This window comes from Penicillium maclennaniae, assembly GCF_028827695.1.
Source record: "Penicillium maclennaniae strain IBT 15551 chromosome Unknown utg000001l:1.0-3280838.0:1.0-3283122.0, whole genome shotgun sequence".
Classification (NCBI taxonomy): Eukaryota; Fungi; Ascomycota; class Eurotiomycetes; order Eurotiales; family Aspergillaceae; genus Penicillium; species Penicillium maclennaniae.
The window spans coordinates 2,222,348-2,240,216 of NW_026623213.1; the positions used below are offsets into that span (position 1 = coordinate 2,222,348).

Below are 17,869 nucleotides of genomic sequence, written 5' to 3' on the forward strand. Positions count from 1 at the left end.
CCAATTCAATGCGAACAAATGCAATCTGATTGGGGCGCTGGGAAAGAAAGCCTGTGTGTCTTCGAATTCTACGGTAGTGCGGCCAAGGATAACACAATTTGCATTAAGCAGAAAACAATGACATGAGGCGTCTGTGCCGATTTGGACTGATCACAAAAGCAGCGCGATCGACAACTCAGCCCCATCGTCTGTAATAGCGGACCTTGTAGTGCATCACCAGCTCGCGATCAGCAGTTTGCACAAACAGATCAGCATCTCAGCCCCAAACATATCGAGCAGCGATGCCCCTAGCTTGTACGCACTAATCCGAAAAGAGAGGAACGCATCAACAGCAACCCATCAAAACGCATTAAATTTATCAGTGCCGTGTCCCACCCTCTCATCCTGCATGCGTCAGCCAATATTATGGCTTACCGGTTTCCAATAAGCTCGCGCTGCTGAGCGTATCGTGAGGGATCAACGCGACCGCCATTATTTGCGACCCACGATAGGTGTCGGGTCTCTGCCCCTCCCACTCGATGGACCCCCTACGATCGACTATGGTTTCAGCGCCGCCTTTCCAGATCTTCATCTGGTTACCTTTGCCAGTTCCTGAAGAGGGATCTTGGTGTTTCTAAATGCCTACGCATGCTATCTTTTAGAGGTGTATTTCCCATCTTTGACTTGGTGTTTGTGTTTTCTCCCTGGTGGATCAGGAAGTTTCGTGAGCCATGGACGGGAAATTGATCGACCCTCGCCCGGCCCCGACCCCGCGGACATTCCGGTCAAGGCGAAACATCGTAGGACGATCGATCATTGCGGTGGTGGTTGGCCTGGCGTATCTATGGTTTGTGGTTCTCGAGTCTTCTGCTGAGCCCTCGGTGGTTGTACTAGAGTCCAGTTTTAGCTGGGAGAGCGCCCCTCCTTCGGAATCACTAGAGTATCATGACTGCGGAGATGGTTTCCAGTGTGCTCGGTTGGAGGTCCCGATGGACTATAATCGCTCTGATCTCAACAACCGGAAATTCACGTTAGCTGTGGTTCGCATTCCAGCGAAAGTGCCAGTTGGAGACCCTCGCTATGGAGGTGCTGTTCTGATTAACCCAGGTCAGTCGACGCTTAAGCATTTACTTGCAATAGAACAACCTTCTCATTACCTTGAAAGGTGGTCCGGGTGGCCCTGGAACCTTGCAGGCATTTTTGACTGGTCGCAATCTACAGACGATTGTCGATGCGGAGAGTGATCCTGTTTTCCCGGCGCCTGAAAGCGGCGAGAAGTATTTCGACATTATTGGGTTTGACCCTCGAGGCGTAGGGTCCACGACGCCGGCATTGACATGCTTCCCGGATCCCACATCCCAGCGCAACTGGGAATTGCAAGTCTCGGCGGAAGGCATGCTTGGAAGTGGCCCGCAATCACTGGCTAGAAACTGGCAGCGTACTCAGGCTCTGAATTCGGGATGTTCTTTCTGGGAAATGGCAGATCTAGCTCATCAGAATGAGTCCATGATGGAGTATGTGAGTACTCCCTTGGTCGCGAGAGACATGATCACTATCATTGAGCGCCATGGTGAATGGCGTGAGAAAGAGGGTCTCAAGGCACAGGTTTCCTTTGATCAGACTCACGGCCCTGATGAATCGCGTGCAATCTTGCGACGCACTCAGTGGCGTATCGATCAGGAGCCGCTCTTGTATTGGGGTCGCTCTTATGGGACTCTTCTTGGCACAACCTTTGCAGCCCTCTTCCCCGATCGGGTCCAACGCGCTGTCCTCGACGGTGTCGTCAACATGGACAAGTACTACGAAAACCGCGGCCCAAGTGTACTTGTTGATGCCGATGCCATCTTCAATCAATTTGGTCAGTACTGCAATGCCGCCGGTTCAAATAACTGTCCTTTTTTCGTGGAAGGAGGAGCACAAGCCATCATGGATGCATACTGGACACTCGAGGACCAGCTTCTTAATATGTCGATCCCCGTGATGGCATCGGCGACTCGGGGACCCGAGGTTGTGACCTGGACAGACTTGAAGACCCTTCTTCGCGTCGCTGTTTATCAACCCTTACTTGCGTTCCCAGTGCTGTCATATCACATGGGCGAGCTGATGAAGGGGAACCCGGTCACTTTGGCGGATTTCAAGCATCGCAGTCACTTTTCCGCGTGTCCGACGAGTGAATGCAGTATTGCTGGCCCTTGGTCACCGGAATGTTCGCGGGGCCAGGATAATAGTCTCTATGCGAGCGCTGCTATACTTTGCACTGACGCAGAGTATATGACTCGTTGGAGTATAGAAGAGTTTGAAGCTGAGTGGAATCATCTTAGAGCCGATAGTGCCACACTGGGAGATTATTGGGCTCAGCTTGAGCTGAGTTGTGTCGGTTGGAAGGCTAAGGCCAAATACAAATTCACAGGTAAGAGTCTAGAGTCTAGGTAGCAGGGTTTTTCCATCAACATTAATCATTCCTAGGTCCGTGGGCGGTGTTACCTCTCATCCGATGTTGTTTGTGGCGAATACACTTGACCCTGTAACATCGCTGAACAGGTAAGCAATCAGTACCGCCGATCTAGGTGAAATCACGCCGTGCTGACTTGAAGTTACACAGCGCACAGCACATGTCGCAACAATTCCCCGGGTCCCGATTACTCCAACAAGATTCTGAAGGGGTGAGTTCGTTTCAGCCATTTTCCATGTAAAGTGACGTGTTCAGACTAATGTGGATGAAACTCAGCACACCACTGTTGCGGCCCCTTCAGTCTGTGTTGCCAAGTCAATCCGCACCTATTTCCAAAATGGCGATCTGCCTGCGCCCGGAACGCTCTGCGAAGCGGACTTGAAGCCGCTCGTCGGCGCACCTCAAAAAGCTGCCGCCCTTTGTCAAGACATGAATGACGCTGATAAAAAACTATTCAACGCGCTTTTGGCCGACGTCCATCTGGGCCACTGGCCCGGACTGCCCTTATAGATCATGCTGTAACGAACATCATGACATGCTGACATTTTTCTTTCGTCCACATCTTTCTTCCATGTTGTTACAAGATTGACGCCATTATGATACTCTAGCGATCTTCCGTGGTATCTTCAACTACTGTGACTACTTGGGACATGCTCTGCATTTACACACTTGAATAGCATAAAATGTGTACTTCATCTCTTGTATAACCTCGGGCCTCCAATCTCAATCCTAACTGAGCCAGGCGGAAGAAGCGGAGAAGGCACCGCAACCTCGGTTGCCTTCCATCCAATCCTGTCGCGATCGAAGATCAGCAACCCCGCTTCTATGAAAATGTAGTTGTCTGAGATCATTGAAAGTCAACCTCGACCTCTTTCCATCGAGTCCATTTCGCAAGAACTCATCCACTATGGCCCCTTCAACCACCACCGAAACCATCCCTTCCACCATGTCCGCCAAAGGCCCGCAGTCATCGCAGACTGCAGGCGCCGAATCCGCCAAGGTAAAAATGCAGATGCCTACGATGCCGAAATTCGAGAACAAGCTCGAAGAGCGCGAGTATCTCAAGGGTCGTCTCGCTGCGGCGTTTCGCATTTTCGGGAAATTAGGCTATGACGAAGGTAACCGATCTAAAAGTCGACCCGCGCAATATTCTCGAGACTACTGACACTGCTGCAGGTGTCGCGGGCCACATTACGCTCCGAGACCCCGTAGACCCCACTACATTCTGGGTCAACCCATTCGGTCGGGCCTTTTCGTTGATGACAAAGTCGGACCTGATTCAAGTCGATCACCACGGCAAGGTCATTGATGGTGGTCCGAACCGGTTACTGAATGCCGCGGCATTCATGATTCACTCGGCGATCCATGAGGCTAGACCCGATGTCTTGTGTGCAGCGCATAGCCATAGTATTCATGGGCGCGCGTTCTGTTCGCTGGGTCGGCCGCTGGATATCATTACGCAGGATGCGTGTGCTTTCCATAATGTGAGTTGTTTTTTTTTTTTTGGTTGATGAGGTGATGAGGTGCAAAGTACCCAGCTCTGACCAGGGAAATAGGATCATGTCGTGTATAAACAATTCAACGGTGTCGTGCTGGCTGAGGAAGAGGGTAAACAGATCGCAAAAGAGCTAGGCGATAAGAAAGCCGCCCTCTTGCAGAATCACGGTCTACTGACTGTTGGAAAATCAGTAGAAGAGACTGTCTTTTGGTTTGTCAGTTTGGAGAAATGTTGCTATGCACAGCTCCTTGCAGACGCAGCTTCAGCTGGTCGCGGAGGTGAGACGGTGAAAATCGACGAAGCTGATGCGGCGTTCACCTACAAGACGGTGGGGACCCCTCTCGCAGGCTGGTTCAGTGGGCAGCCTTTGTTCGATGTGATTCATGAAGAGAGCAAAGGGGCGTATCTTAATTAAACAGAATGGCCTGTCGTAGCTTCTCCAAGGGGTGAATTTAACGATATTGGAAATGTCGGACTGCATTGCTTTTTGTTCTCCTGCCTCAATCGACCAGTGAATGAGACGAAATGAACAGTCTAATAAATCTCAAGTATTTTGGTACAGTTCAAGGTACGGGGGCTGTGGTCTTGGGCGTGGTCTAAGAAGCCAAGAGAACATGAGGTTCGTGTGTGAAATGAAAAATCCTTCGAATACATGAATCCTTCGCTCCGAATAATCCCCACTTTCTCTCTCCCGATAAAGAATAAGTGAAAAAAAAAAGAAAGAAACAAATATACACCCATCCTTACACCGGGGACAATCTATCCCTGATAATCCAGATCACAAACTAACCTCACCGGCCCTGGGCTAGCAGCACCCCCAATACCATCATGATGCCTCTTCGACTCCGTGTAAGCATTCACAACCTTTGCGGCTCCCGGAGTAATAATAGAACATCCTTGTCCATCGGCCAAACAAATCCTCATTCCCTGGACGTCATGGCCGGCAATCTGCGCCTGAATCGCCGACACATCCCACCCGGACCATCCATTATTCTCTCTATCCCCGAAACTAAACTCGCCCCATGTGGACGTATATCCGCCCCAGGTGTCAGTAGGAAGACCTTTTGTTCCAGGCGCGGCACCCCATGCACCTTCCGCGTCTTCGTCAAACACGACGTAGTGCGTTTCACCCGGTGCAATGACGAAGGTCAGTGCGGAGTGCCCATACCAGCCGTCCAGTTTGCCATCGGGCCCGACTTTGTTCCATATCACGACCGTCCAGGGTTGGCTTTGGGGTCCGTTGAATTGAACGACGTATTTGTAATTATGGGCGGCTTCCGGGCTCACCGAAAGGATGTTGCTGCCCCAGGGTTTGCCGACGTTGCCTTTGTAGTGAATGTTGCTGCCTGACGGGGAACTTTGCCCGCCGAACCCTTTACTTGTGAAGGCTGAGGGGACGGAGGTCCGGTCTAAGACGGCTGGGGAGCCGGGATGGAGGACTTGGTCCAGGCTGGGGAGACCAGGGACTGGAATGACGGTTGCTATGCTGGGGAGGAACTGGTTTACGTCTCCTGGGATTTGACCGGGTAGGTTGTCGAGGGTTTGGAGCACATGCGGTGCTTGCTCTGTCCTGGTGGGATCGGGCTTTGGCCTTGCCTCGACTGATTCCCTGGGTGGGCTGCTCTTCGCAACTGTAGTACCGCTTGGGGCTGTGACATCGGCAGTGACTTTGGTGGTTGATGCGGTGACTGTGACAGTTGCTGTAACCGTTTTTGTCTTGTGAATGTGGATGGTGGTGACTTCATCGGGGGTCGTTTGAGACTGCAGTTCTGAATGAGTGGAAGTTGACACTGTGTTCTGTGGTTGTGTTGCGTCTGGTTTTATGGACTCCGGCTCGAGGGCCATGATATGGGCTGGCTTCGAAGGGAATGGCTTTGGCTGCATGACCTTTGGGTTGGTCAACCCATGCTCAGGCTTCGTCAAGGTTGGCTGAGGGATCATATTGTCAAGAATCTTTGTTGTCAGACCAATGTTTGTCGGCGCACAATTACAAACGACGGGCTTGGTGAGAGTTTCGAACTTGGTATGCACCACTTCAGGAGCAGTATCAGCCCAGGGCAAACCCCACGGCTCCGTCATTTCAACGCCTTCAACCGCTGGCTGGGCATGGTTCCGCGCACGATGACGGTGCGCATGAGATCGGCCATGGGAAGCCAAGGCGTAATCCACGCCAGCCAGGAGGAGTAGAGTAGTGCTCCACAGCATGATAAAGGAGATTCAATGAATGATTGTCGGAAGTAATGACAGATTGTGATTGAGGATTGAACCGCTGAGAAGGGATCGAATAAAAGAATGAAGTGGTGAGGTGATAAAATGATCGTAGTGTCAGTAGATTCGAGTTTCTTCTAATGAATGGACGCACCCGTGTTTACAGGAACAGGGTTGCAGTTGTCGTCTTCATGGTTGTCGTTGTCGATGGAGCACAACATGCGCGAACGAGGACGCGACGGGGATTTATACAGGGGCGTGAGAGTCTGGCCCATTTGAGATCTGGAATGTTGTTGACGCTGGATCTTGACAGAGCAATTTAACACGGTAACATCCCAAATTCCACCCTGCCTTGGCTAACATCATTATCAACTAACCCCCAAGCACGGTCAAATCGCACCAGACTCGAGACTCATTTGGACCATAGCTTCAGCGGGGCTATGAACGAGGCACTAAATTTTCAATCTTTCCTAAACACGGCACGAATTGGGAATGAGCGTGCTTTGGTCCAGGGCTGGTGAATGTCCTTCACGCGAGGGGCTCAAATTGTGGTCCACACGTAGAATTACCAGATGTGATGTGATGTGATGTGTTGGCCTGACTGCCTGGAAACAGCATGGGTGTTATTCTTCCATGCTCGGAATTTGAGCAGGGTACCCCTCCGATCATCTTGTACGTCCCTGTCGTACCCGAGGCTATCACGATTCACACTCTTCTAACAGCTCCGAGAAAAGTATCTTGGGCTAAGTTCGACACCCGTCATTGCTGATGGCTCGCCAATGAAAAACGACCTCCCCAATATCTGCACTTATCAAAATGAGTTCTACACGCTAAACCGCTTTGGGGCAAAGATGCGCCCGGTTAGAGTTGGCCGGAGAGACATCCCAAGGTACGAAGGAAGGAACCAGGTACCGCGGGGGATTTAAAAAGTCTCGATCTGCTCTTCCCTGCCAGACTCCAGACTTCAGACTTCAGACTCCAGACTTCAAGACTCGGACACAATGGCGAGCTTACATCCATTTGACCCCATCACCGCGGGAGAGATCCGGTTAGCGGTCCGGATCCTCGAGGCCGCCTTTCCCGGTGTCAAGTTGCGTTACAAGCGTATTGATCTCCAGGAACCCACCAAGCATGAGGTCGTTCCGTACCTGGAGGCCGAGCGCCGTGGAGAGCCGCGTCCTCCCAAGCCCGCTCGTCTGTTGATGGCCTTGTTCCACCGTCTCGACAATGGCTCTTTTCACAAGGCCTTTTTGAACGCAGACACCAAGTCCATCGTCTCAGCCAAGGAACTGCCCAAGGAAGTCCAGGGGCCCGTGGATGTGGACGAGATGATGGAGATTGAACAGCTGTGTCTTGGTCACCCCGCCGTCAAGGCTGAGATTGAAAAATTACAGCTGCCCCAAGGCATGACCGTCTGTGTCGATCCGTGGATCTACGGCACGGACGATGCTAACGAATCCCGCCGCTTGTTCCAGTGCTACATGTATATCGTGGCCAGCGATCATCCTCAAGACAACCTGTATTCTCTTCCCTGCAAATTCTCTCCGATCTTTGATGGGATTACCCATGAGCTCGTCCGTATGGACTATCTGCCCGGAGGTGCAGACTTCCAGACCACGGACACACAGCCGTGGAAGCCTGTGAAGGCAGTTCAGTATGCGCAGGAGCTCTTGGATGAACCGCTGCGCACTGATCTAAAGCCATATATCGTGCAGCAGCCCGAGGGCGCCTCGTTCAGTATTATTGGAAATGCCGTCTCATGGCAGAAATGGCGCTTTCGGGTGGGCTTCAACAATCGCGAGGGGTTGGTGATACACAACCTCACCTATGATGGCCGGAGCACTTTCTACCGCCTGTCGTTTTCCGAGATGACCGTTCCCTATGGAGGTAATGTTCTCACTTGGTTTTGCACAATTTGGAACCTTGATACTAACGTCCCCAGATCCTCGTGCTCCCTACCACCGCAAGCAAGCCTTTGACGTTGGCGATGTCGGTTTCGGTATCACGGCCAACCAATTGGCCCTAGGCTGCGACTGTCTGGGCCATATTAAATATTTCAACGGTTACCGTACAGACGCCAAGGGCGAGCCTATTCTCCTGCAGAACGTCATCTGTATGCATGAACAGGATAACGGCCTTCAGCACAAGCACACAAACTGGAGAACGGGCGCCGCTACAGCCGTCCGGAACCGCCAGCTCGTCGTCCAGATGATCGCAACAGTGGCGAATTACGAATATATTTTCCAGGTTATTTTCGATCAAGCAGCCAACATTGAGCTCGAGGTTCGCGCAACTGGTATTCTCTCGACCGTTCCATTCGCAAATGAGAATGGCCAGACCGTTCCATGGGGAACCAACGTCGGCCCTGGCGTCATGGCACCCTTCCACCAACATTTGTTCTCTCTGCGTATTGACCCGGCACTGGATGGTTATAAAAACACCATTTACTACGAGGACAGTGTGCCTATGCCAGAGGACGAAAATAACCCCTACTCGGTGGGCTATATCACCGAGCAGCAGGTCATCAAGACGAGCGGCAGTGCCTCAACTAGCGTGGAGAAACACCGTGTCTTCAAGATCCGCAACGATTCTGTCATCAACCCGATCACACACCATCCGATCGCATATAAGCTGATGACCGCCCCCAGTCAAATGCTTCTCGCCAAACCCAAATCTTTCGGGCTGAGGCGCGCCCAGTTCGCCACACGCCCAATCTGGGTAACTAAATACCAGGACGACGAGCTCTTCGCTGCAGGTGAATTCACCAACCAGAGCAAGGAGTCCGAAGGTGTAGAGAAGTGGGTTGCGCGAAATGACCCAGTTGAGAATGAGGACGTGGTCCTGTGGCACAGTAAGTACCCTCGAAGATGTTGAGTCGTTTCTTTCGCTGATTTGTGATTTTAGCTTTCGGTCTTACCCATAACCCACGGATCGAGGACTTCCCAGTTATGCCCATGGAGCGTGTGAGCGTCATGCTTAAGCCGGATGGCTTCTTTACTAAGAACCCAGCGTTGGACGTTCCGCATTCGGATCAGTCGTTTAACAAGTCAACTTTGCATCCCGAGCCTTCCTGCTGTGCTGAACCTCAGGATCGCAGCCAGGTCAAGTTGTAAATGACTTCATATCTCGTGTATGGGTCTGCAGTGGAATATTGCAGGTGGAACATTTTAAAGTAGAGGTATATAGCTTCATGAATCATGATACACATTTTTGTCTACCTTATTCCATTATTCAAGAGCCTATTAATCTCCTTAAAAGATAAAAATAACTCTATGGTCGATTATGTTATCCTTACTCTGAACATATCTTTCATACAGTTCGACTACCCTAATACCTTCTATGCTCTAGAAAACACGTACATGAGATCTCTTCGTAGTCTAGCCGTCTTAGCGGCCTACAATCTATCAATGTCGACTACCCACGTAATCAATCAAAGGACTCCTGTACTAAAGGAGGACTAACGCACGAGAGGCGGGATTATATCGAGGGGACGAGGGAATATAGACGGAGTAATTTACTATAGGTATCATTTCTTCAGGTCTAACTCTAGATAGGCTAATCATGTATAGAAGTTAGGTTATCACACTCATTCCTGTCCCGCCTCCCTTTCCCCCCCCCCCCCTCCTGGCGGGTGTCTGGGCTCCCTGAGAATCCCTGTTCATTTCAAAACGCGATTCTGCATTCAAGGACACCAAGTTCTGCGTCAGTTTAGACGAGGCGCATGCATAGCCTTGATAGAACTACTTAGGCTCTAATGGGCCAATAGAACTTTGAGTGATTCATTGACAGGACACAAAGGGGCTCAGCTATTCCTGGTCCCGTTACTGCAACGAAATACATACCTTTGAAAAGTGCTCCTGCTTCTCCAAAAATCGATATGCCTCCTTACACTCTTTAAACCCAAAGACCCTTTCATCAACAACAGGTCTAATTCCTTCTTCTCCACGATGAACCGATTCATCTCATTAAATTGGTCCCTAGTCCCCAGCAAGACTCCACGCGCCGTGCAAACATTCATCAGACAATCCATCAAGGAAGGAATTCCTTCGTCAGCCGTTCCTAGCACGCCGGTCAGAGCAATCAATCCATTCGTGCGAATGGCTTTGAAAGATTGGGAAAGAGTAGATAGACCCCCAACGTCAACGACGAGATCAACCCCTTCGCCGTGGGTAAGATACTTGGCAGTCTCGCCCCAGTTTGGATCAGTACGGTAATTGAGAACGTGATGGGCGCCTAGGGATTTGAGACGTGTGGCTTTTGCGGAGGCACTTGTTGTTGCAATTACCGTAGCACCTGCGGCGACAGCGAACTGTGGAAATTTGTGGCATGAGACGAGTTATGAGATGCGAATGTGAGCGCCGGTGGAGTGTGATCGTACCTGCAAGGCTGCTATAGAGACACCTCCGGTGCCTTGAACCAACACATAACTTCCTTTCTTGGGTCTATGCTCGCTGATTCCAAATAAGGCATTCCACGCCGTTAACCCCGAGCAGGTCAGGGTACTCGCCTGGAGAAAGTCGAGGCTCTCTGGCATTGAGACGAGTGCAGATTCGTGAAAGACGCCATAGGAGCGTAAAGTTCCATCGATGTGCTGGCCGAGTCCGGAGCAAATGTCGGTCATGGATGGTGTTTTCGAGGCCGGCATCTCGGACGTAAGATGGGTGCAGACGCGATCGCCCGGTCGGAAAGTCTGGACTTTCGATCCGACTTTTTCTACGATGCCGGCGCCATCGGAGCCTGGGACAACTCCTGAGCGAAAGAATGGGAGGGGAACGGAGCCCTGGGGTAGTGTTGGTGGGATTCATTCTGGGGATATGGGCGTGGTGGGCTCTGACGTACATTTGCGAGGACTATATCTCGATAATTGAGAGATGCTGCATGCAATTTCACGAGGACTTCGAAGTCGCCAACTTCGGGAAGTGCTTGTTCAATAGTCTCTAGACTATCAATGCCATTTTGTTCTTTCAAGATCCATGCACGGGTGGTTGAAGGCATTTCGATAGCTGTAGGATGAACAATCGAGACATTCTCCATTTTTCACATTCAGAGGGGCTCCTGCCTCATTGCCAGATGTTGATTTTCATTTGTAAGCGGGGCTCACTCCTCGGGGTGGAGAACATGACTCGGGTATGAACTTGTTGTCTTGTCAGTCGGATCCACCTGGTACCTCTTAACCGAGTCATTCAAGCCGTAGATAAGGTGGATCTATATCATTTTCTGTCTGTGAAAAAGTTGCCCCTCAAGGCTAAGGATACACTTCTCTCTGATGTCGACTGAACGACTATCTCCGATCACCCCCCCCCAGACATAGAACATCTTTGATCTCCCACTTCCTGGACCTCAGCATTCAACTGATCAGCCCACCCTTTTGCCGTAAGAATAGTCCCCATCTTCCCAAACACCCTTTCAATCAACAACCAATGCACCTCCTCGTCCTGATCCAAAAGCAAATCTGAAAGAACAGTCACCTGCAAGCCGATATCCCTCGCATGGCAGATCGTAGACAGGATGGCTCCGCTCGTCTCCGAGCCAGCAATGAAGACACGATCCGTGTCTGTTCCCCGCAATGTAGCGTCGAGAAAGGTGCCCAAAAAAGCTGATGCATGGGTTTTCGCGATGACGAGCTCGCCCAACGCGGGCTTGATGGTTGCGTGCATCAGGGCACTGTATGGGAACTCGCCATTTGACTTGGCTTTGGCCAGTAGCACAGGGTCGAGGAGCTCAGGTCGCGAGGCGGAGATGATGTGGATGATTTTGATGTTATTCTTGCGGGCTGCTGAGACCGTGGGTTTGATGGTCTCCATGTAGGCGGATAGCTCGCTGGCTTTGGCTGGATTGAGAAGCATGTGGAGGACACCGCTGTCGATGTCGATCAATAAGAGAGTGGTCGATCCCATTTTGAGGGTCGAGTGTGTAGGTTTGGTAGAAATTGAACAATGAGAGAGATTTCTGGTGAGAGACCTAGCGCTTGAGTGAGGAAGTACCGTGAAGAAGTAGAAAGAAGACGGAGCCGAAGTCGAAGTCGAAGTAGAAGAAGAAGTACAGCGTTTGTTTGTGTTCCTGGATCGGGTTGATCCATGGTTGGAAGGCACGAGTGACGCAATTCGAGTCCAACTGCTCTTTTCAGGCAACTAAAATCGGTTCTTTGATCTGGAGACTAGTATCGCATAGTTTCATGTGGAAGAAGTGGTGACGGTGATGAGAGCTGGACTGTGGGGCAGCTTCGAAGCTCCGGGGAACAGGCATCACCATATTATGAACTTCACCCATCATGAGCTCCAGAATGAGAATGAGGGAGCTTTCCATTGTAATCATGAACCTATCAACTGAATGCCTTCTGCATCTTTTCGACCCAGTCTAGCATGGAATGATCGAGCGGACGCACCCAGCCTTTTCCAGATCCTGAAACATTCAGTCTATCCGCAGCAGAGAATAAAAGCTCCTACGATAACATCGCCGAGGTGCCGGACCATGGATGCATAGAGCTTATGTAAGTCCGATTACGTCGAGTGCGTGAACACAACAACCTCTCGGTGCCACCATTCCTCATGGCCGACAAGGATCACCAGGGCCGAGTCTCTCTCACTATTCTTATGGGCTATCACGCCAACTCTCAAGCCCATCCACACAACCATGGTGCAAGCGCCGGTTCCTCTCAGTCATGGCAGATATGGTGCGTAACCCTTCCCGCCCCAGCTCAGAACGGACCCTGATAGCCAGAAGACAAGCTGAGCTCAGTCGCCCGCTTGAACGGTCGCGTCTTCGACAACGACCCCGTCATCGCGTACATGCTCCTGGATATGAGCCGGGAACAGCGGCTGCGGTACCTGCCCAGTTACTGGTATAAACTCGCCAGGTCGGCGCTGATGAACGACGCGCTCATCACGGAGGCGGATGGGTGGAAAGCGGCGTCCATTGTTATCCCGCCGGGACGGGACATTGATAATGTTTGGACGCTTGTGTACTCCGGCTTCCTGTGTATTTTGTGGAGAATCGGATTCTCGGGTCTCAAAGTGTGGTCCTTACTGAGCCGAGATGGAATTTTGTGTTAACCTATCACAGCGTCTTTGGACTGAGTTCTCCGGCATGACCGACAACGCGAAAAGGAAGGGCCTCGGAGGTCAGAAGCGCTACTACTACGTCTTCAGCATCGGCACTGAGTATGAGCATCGCGGAAAAGGTGACTTCCATTCACTGGGCAACTTGCTGCCAGCTTGCTAATCGTCACACAGGTCTTGCCAAAGCTATCATGCACTATCACCAAGAAGTAGCGCAAGCAGAGAATCTCCCGATCTGGCTCGAGGCCACGACTGAAAGCTCTCGCTTACTTTATCTCTCAATGGACTTCCAGGAGGTCGAGGAACTCTCTCTCGGAAAAGGGAAAGTTGCTGCGGATGCTACGATTCAGCCCGGTGGCCCAGGAGTTACTCTATATGCAATGGTGTGGTGGCCGAAATCATCAGACCGAGGCTCAGAGCCTGTACAAGCCGCTGACACTACATCAAGCTGACACTCCTGTCTTTTTCTTCAGTGTCCATTATCAATGGTTTTTGAATTTTTCTAAGCTTTCTCTTGTGGCTGTCGCCGAGGTGAAAACAATGTGTCTGTATAGATGCGAAGTGGTATGGATTTGGGCTAGAATAATGTGCTATTTATACGGACTTCACATGGCATTGAGCGGGTGGTTAATTTTTTTTTTTTTTGGTATTGGAAAATGCACCAAGCGGGTAGATCAATGTTTGAAGCCTGGCTCCAAGGGAACCTACCACAAAATATCTAATCTAGCAGACACTTGCAAACGAGTTAATATCTTTCAGAGTAATGCCGTTCCTCACAGCATCCGTGATAGATTTCCATTGACCGAAACCCAAAGGAAAAAGTATCGCATTTCAATGAGACCAAGATAATATCCAACTGCGCCTTCCACGCCTTGAGTCTGGTCCGAGCCCCCAGTACGCCCTTGCATAGGTGACAGACGCCTGAAATCAAAGTGTGCCACCCACAGTAGAGCCAATGAGGCCCACGAGAGTGTTCGTGACTGAGTGGCTAATGGCCATGATAGTCGCAGCCATCACGGCCGTAATCATCTGCGTAACCAGCGCGGCAATCATCCGTTGCAACTACCGGCGCCCCAAATACTGTTAGCCCCACTCACCCATATCTCCTCGGTAGGTAAGAACTATGTCATGACTTTACAGCAGAGCGTCACTTCATCAGCTATAGCGTCTCTAGTGAGGATTTAGTAAGGGCAGATTAAGAGATAAGAGAGGATATATTGAGCCACAAAAGATATTCAGAGAGGTCTGGCTTGTGATGAGCAAGGTCGATTGAGATTGATAGGGGCTAGGTCTTCTTCATGCCCCATATCTAAGTCGTGGCTGTCATTTCTCACTTCGATCTCCGACCCTAGGATCTGATACCACGCCGCTGGAGTAGCACGAGAGGGAGAGATCCATTCAAGATCAGAGATCATCCATGGATGGCTTGCGTAGGAATCCTAATCCCAGGGCCAATGAGACAGGACTCACCCGACGCTAGACAGATGGACCAGGAAATAAAATAAATCAGATTCGGGGTTGGTGGGAGTGGAGACATGATAAGCATGGTCGATCAGCCAAGGTTTTTGAACGGCACGGGCATTTCTCGGCCGGCCGAAGCACTCTCTCCACACTGGGCAGAACTACAGGTGTACTTGGGCCGACGGAGATCCCCCCCCCCCCGGATCTTGTGTTTTTTCTTTTCATCTTTCTGATCTCTGCGAATGGGTGTATGTGTGTCGCGGTTCTCGCTGTGGAGTCGTGCCGAAGGCAACGCGACTCTACTTGAATCTGGGATCGGCCGGCGGTGGCGGAAGAGAGGACTAAACCCCTAAAGTGGCTTGTGGGCCACGGCTTAAATGAGCTAAGGGCAAAGGGCCGGTATGTGCACAAGTCTTGAGAAACGAGTGAAACAGACTAATAGGTTCCAGAACGTTGTATTATGGTGTACAGTCCGTGCTGATGACCAATACCCCATGCAGAGTGCTACATACAGGGAGACAAATCCCCTTCTCTCCGCGCAATGCGAATAATGTTCTTTTTTTTTTCCCCGAAGGTGTGATTACATGATGTCGTCATGTAACTTCCCGGGACGGGATTGTCACTCATGTTCGGGAATAACATCACGTTTGATACCCGGCCTAGGATGTTTCGCATGCTCCAGTCCTCGAAGGGCATCACATTGTTGTTCGCAGCCAGGGTCACCGGTACCTTTGGGCTGGCGTCAACTGATGACGGGGATGGCAGGTTCAGAGGCGACAACTTCTGGCCTGGTATTGAGGCCGGTTGTCTCTTTGTGCGCGCATGGAAAGCCTCCCGGATTTCGCGCAATGCACGCAACGACGAAGCCAGGTGCTTTGCGGAGTCGGTGCGGCTGTTGTGTTCCGCGTTTCCGTCTTCATAAACGTGATCGGCCAGAACATTCTCTAATCGGTGAACGAGAGCCCATGTTTGAGCACCGTCATCGTTCGCGACGAGCAGAAATGCCGAGGCAATTGATCTTTGCAAGCTGATCCATGATCGGGAACAGTGAGAGTTGATCTCGTGCAGTTCGACGAATGCGTCAATCGTATCGATTAAGCTGTTGATACAGTCTTCCCGGATCAGAGCTCGATGCGTATCGGTCATAGGCGCATGCGGGTCTAGTGATACTCGGCACAGAACTGAAAGGAGGTAAGAGGAATGCAAGCGCAACTCGGTTCGTTCGATGTGGTCCGCTAGTGTCCGACACTGGTCGAGATGGCGCAGGTGGGGTGTGGCCTCTGCTATCATGCGGTGTATGCGATGCTTATATTCTCGGATGTCGTGGAAGCGCGGTTGTGCAGAGCTTGGATCCATGCGTGAGCGCAGAACTTCCAGTGCCAGTGATACGATGCGGCAAGATGTCTCGACGTAAGTCCGATGTCCCGGCATGGACTTGGGTTCAAAGGGGATCTCGGGCTGGCTGACCATCGTGATAGATGGACGATCATAGGCGAGCGAGAAATGGCTATTCTGAAAGGCCATGGCCCACCAAGTGCGCCTCCTCACAGCTTGCTCTGCACTGGAGAATCCGGTGGACTCGACATGAAGGCCGAGAACGAGACACATCCGCTCCGTCATGCCTGTACTTGGATTAGAAGCTATTTGACAGAGGGGCCCGACCCGACTTACCAAGCAAAGTATATGATGCACCGGCATTCATATTATACGAGAGGACATTGCTGATGATGAGAAGAATCTGGATGACCTCGACGGTAGGTTGCGAGACATAATTTAACATCCGCAGGCACTGGTAAGCACAAGATACTGAGCAGAGGGTCAGTATCGCCCTCCGGGATTTGCAGAAGATCACGTACCGTATACCCACGAAGTCAATTCGCGGTCCTTCTCAGACATGTCCGACAACTGACAGCCCGAGGCAAGGAGCGCAAAGAACAGACTGAAAAAGGGCAAATCAATGCCGAACGGTTTGACTAGTCCGTTGGCATCTGGTTTATAGACCCCTCCAGCCCGACGCCGCCCCTCCAGTAACCTTTCCGACTTCATTTTAATCTGGTTCAGATCTGGTAAAACCGGATACAAGACGGCACCGATTTCTTTATAGAATCCCAGAAACCTGGAACAATTGTCAGTACGCATCGTCTCGCATCCGACGGAACGGGGCTTACCGATGGCATTGCGCATCGTCGGGAAGCACTGCACACACTCCGGCAATATTGAATGTGTATGGATCAGAAGACCACAGATCCACGAACGGATAAGCCGCCGACTCATTACCCATGGCGAGATCAGCAAGCAGATCCTCCTGGGTCAGCGCCTGCGCTATATCCTCAGATCCTTTGGATTTGTCCAAGATGTCCACCAAGGCTGACCGGGAGCCAATGTGGACAGCACCCGTCTTCAGCACGTTCGACCCATAAACACCTTGTGACGGTATGGAGACCTTTCGTCCTACAGGCTGATCATTCTCATGTCGGCGGGACGAATGCGCGTTGAACAGCGAATGGAGACTCCCGAGGATCTGCTCCATAGCGATCATTTTGGTATTAATGTCATCCCACTCGGCCTGCGAGATGTCGATGACCTCGGGTGGATCCGAGTTAGTGCTAGCCGTAGAGGGCCCGTCGGCAGCGTCGTAGGCATCGCGCGGGGGCGGGTAGTAGGTCGGAGGGATCGTGGGGGAGACAAACGAGGAATGCGGCGTGGAGGCAGAGGTGATAGAGGCGGGAGGTATAGGATGTTTGAAAGCGGGCGGCCGGCCGTAGGAACAGTCGAAGTTGCGCTTGACGCAATTGCTGCAAGGGACGTTGCGATCGCAGCGAACTTTGCTGGCACGGCAGGGCAGGCAAGTCTTGCACTCGCGCGGGCGGCGGCGGATAGGATACGTCGGCATCGTTCACTTCATCCCGGGGGTCATGGGCAACAGAACAGAGGCATAGGAAGATCGGCGCTGCAGGAGACGGTCGACAATGGGAGTTGGCTGAAAGTCGACTTCTAAGCGAGCTGCGTGGCGTAGGAGTCTATCAGCGGTCCGTGAGTGCGATTCCGGGGAAAGATTCAAGATCTCGGCGCGGTTCCGTCTTGACGACGATCACGTCGAGATCAGCGAGTCCAGTGGGTTTAAGTTAGGTTCAACGGAAGTTCAGAAGGTTCCAAAAGTGGATGATCTCATCCGACAGCCGCGTTCCCTGGTTCAACGCGCCCGAAATGGCC

General features: G+C 51.5%; 7 protein-coding genes across 7 annotated transcripts; 4 read left to right on the plus strand and 3 right to left on the minus strand.

Moving 5' to 3' along the window:
- Window positions 1-710: 710 nt before the first annotated feature.
- N7477_000856 (alpha/beta hydrolase) lies at window positions 711-2,941 on the plus strand (the record flags this gene model as incomplete). Its single annotated transcript, XM_056962519.1, has 5 exons — window positions 711-1,086; window positions 1,145-2,408; window positions 2,446-2,520; window positions 2,582-2,642; window positions 2,687-2,941. 5 exons carry the CDS (start codon window positions 711-713, stop codon window positions 2,939-2,941), a joined length of 2,031 nt encoding a protein of 676 aa, XP_056827522.1.
- Window positions 2,942-3,338: 397 nt separating this feature from the next.
- N7477_000857 (class II aldolase/adducin family protein) lies at window positions 3,339-4,344 on the plus strand (the record flags this gene model as incomplete). Its single annotated transcript, XM_056962520.1, has 3 exons — window positions 3,339-3,549; window positions 3,608-3,915; window positions 3,988-4,344. 3 exons carry the CDS (start codon window positions 3,339-3,341, stop codon window positions 4,342-4,344), a joined length of 876 nt encoding a protein of 291 aa, XP_056827523.1.
- Window positions 4,345-4,688: 344 nt separating this feature from the next.
- On the minus strand, window positions 4,689-6,134 carry N7477_000858 (uncharacterized protein; the record flags this gene model as incomplete). Its single annotated transcript, XM_056962521.1, has 1 exon — window positions 4,689-6,134. One exon carries the CDS (start codon window positions 6,132-6,134, stop codon window positions 4,689-4,691), a length of 1,446 nt encoding a protein of 481 aa, XP_056827524.1.
- A 1,004-nt stretch (window positions 6,135-7,138) lies between these two features.
- On the plus strand, window positions 7,139-9,250 carry N7477_000859 (copper amine oxidase; the record flags this gene model as incomplete). The annotated part of the gene is made up of 3 exons (XM_056962522.1): window positions 7,139-8,024; window positions 8,080-8,988; window positions 9,042-9,250. The coding sequence occupies 3 exons, from the start codon at window positions 7,139-7,141 to the stop codon at window positions 9,248-9,250; spliced, it is 2,004 nt and encodes a 667-aa protein (XP_056827525.1).
- Window positions 9,251-11,428: 2,178 nt separating this feature from the next.
- On the minus strand, window positions 11,429-12,034 carry N7477_000860 (Isochorismatase family protein; the record flags this gene model as incomplete). Its single annotated transcript, XM_056962523.1, has 1 exon — window positions 11,429-12,034. One exon carries the CDS (start codon window positions 12,032-12,034, stop codon window positions 11,429-11,431), a length of 606 nt encoding a protein of 201 aa, XP_056827526.1.
- A 736-nt stretch (window positions 12,035-12,770) lies between these two features.
- N7477_000861 (GNAT family N-acetyltransferase) lies at window positions 12,771-13,647 on the plus strand (the record flags this gene model as incomplete). Its single annotated transcript, XM_056962524.1, has 4 exons — window positions 12,771-12,810; window positions 12,858-13,150; window positions 13,200-13,317; window positions 13,370-13,647. 4 exons carry the CDS (start codon window positions 12,771-12,773, stop codon window positions 13,645-13,647), a joined length of 729 nt encoding a protein of 242 aa, XP_056827527.1.
- A 1,513-nt stretch (window positions 13,648-15,160) lies between these two features.
- N7477_000862 (uncharacterized protein) lies at window positions 15,161-17,549 on the minus strand (the record flags this gene model as incomplete). The annotated part of the gene is made up of 4 exons (XM_056962525.1): window positions 15,161-16,278; window positions 16,328-16,462; window positions 16,513-16,772; window positions 16,825-17,549. The coding sequence occupies 4 exons, from the start codon at window positions 17,547-17,549 to the stop codon at window positions 15,161-15,163; spliced, it is 2,238 nt and encodes a 745-aa protein (XP_056827528.1).
- Window positions 17,550-17,869: the final 320 nt, after the last annotated feature.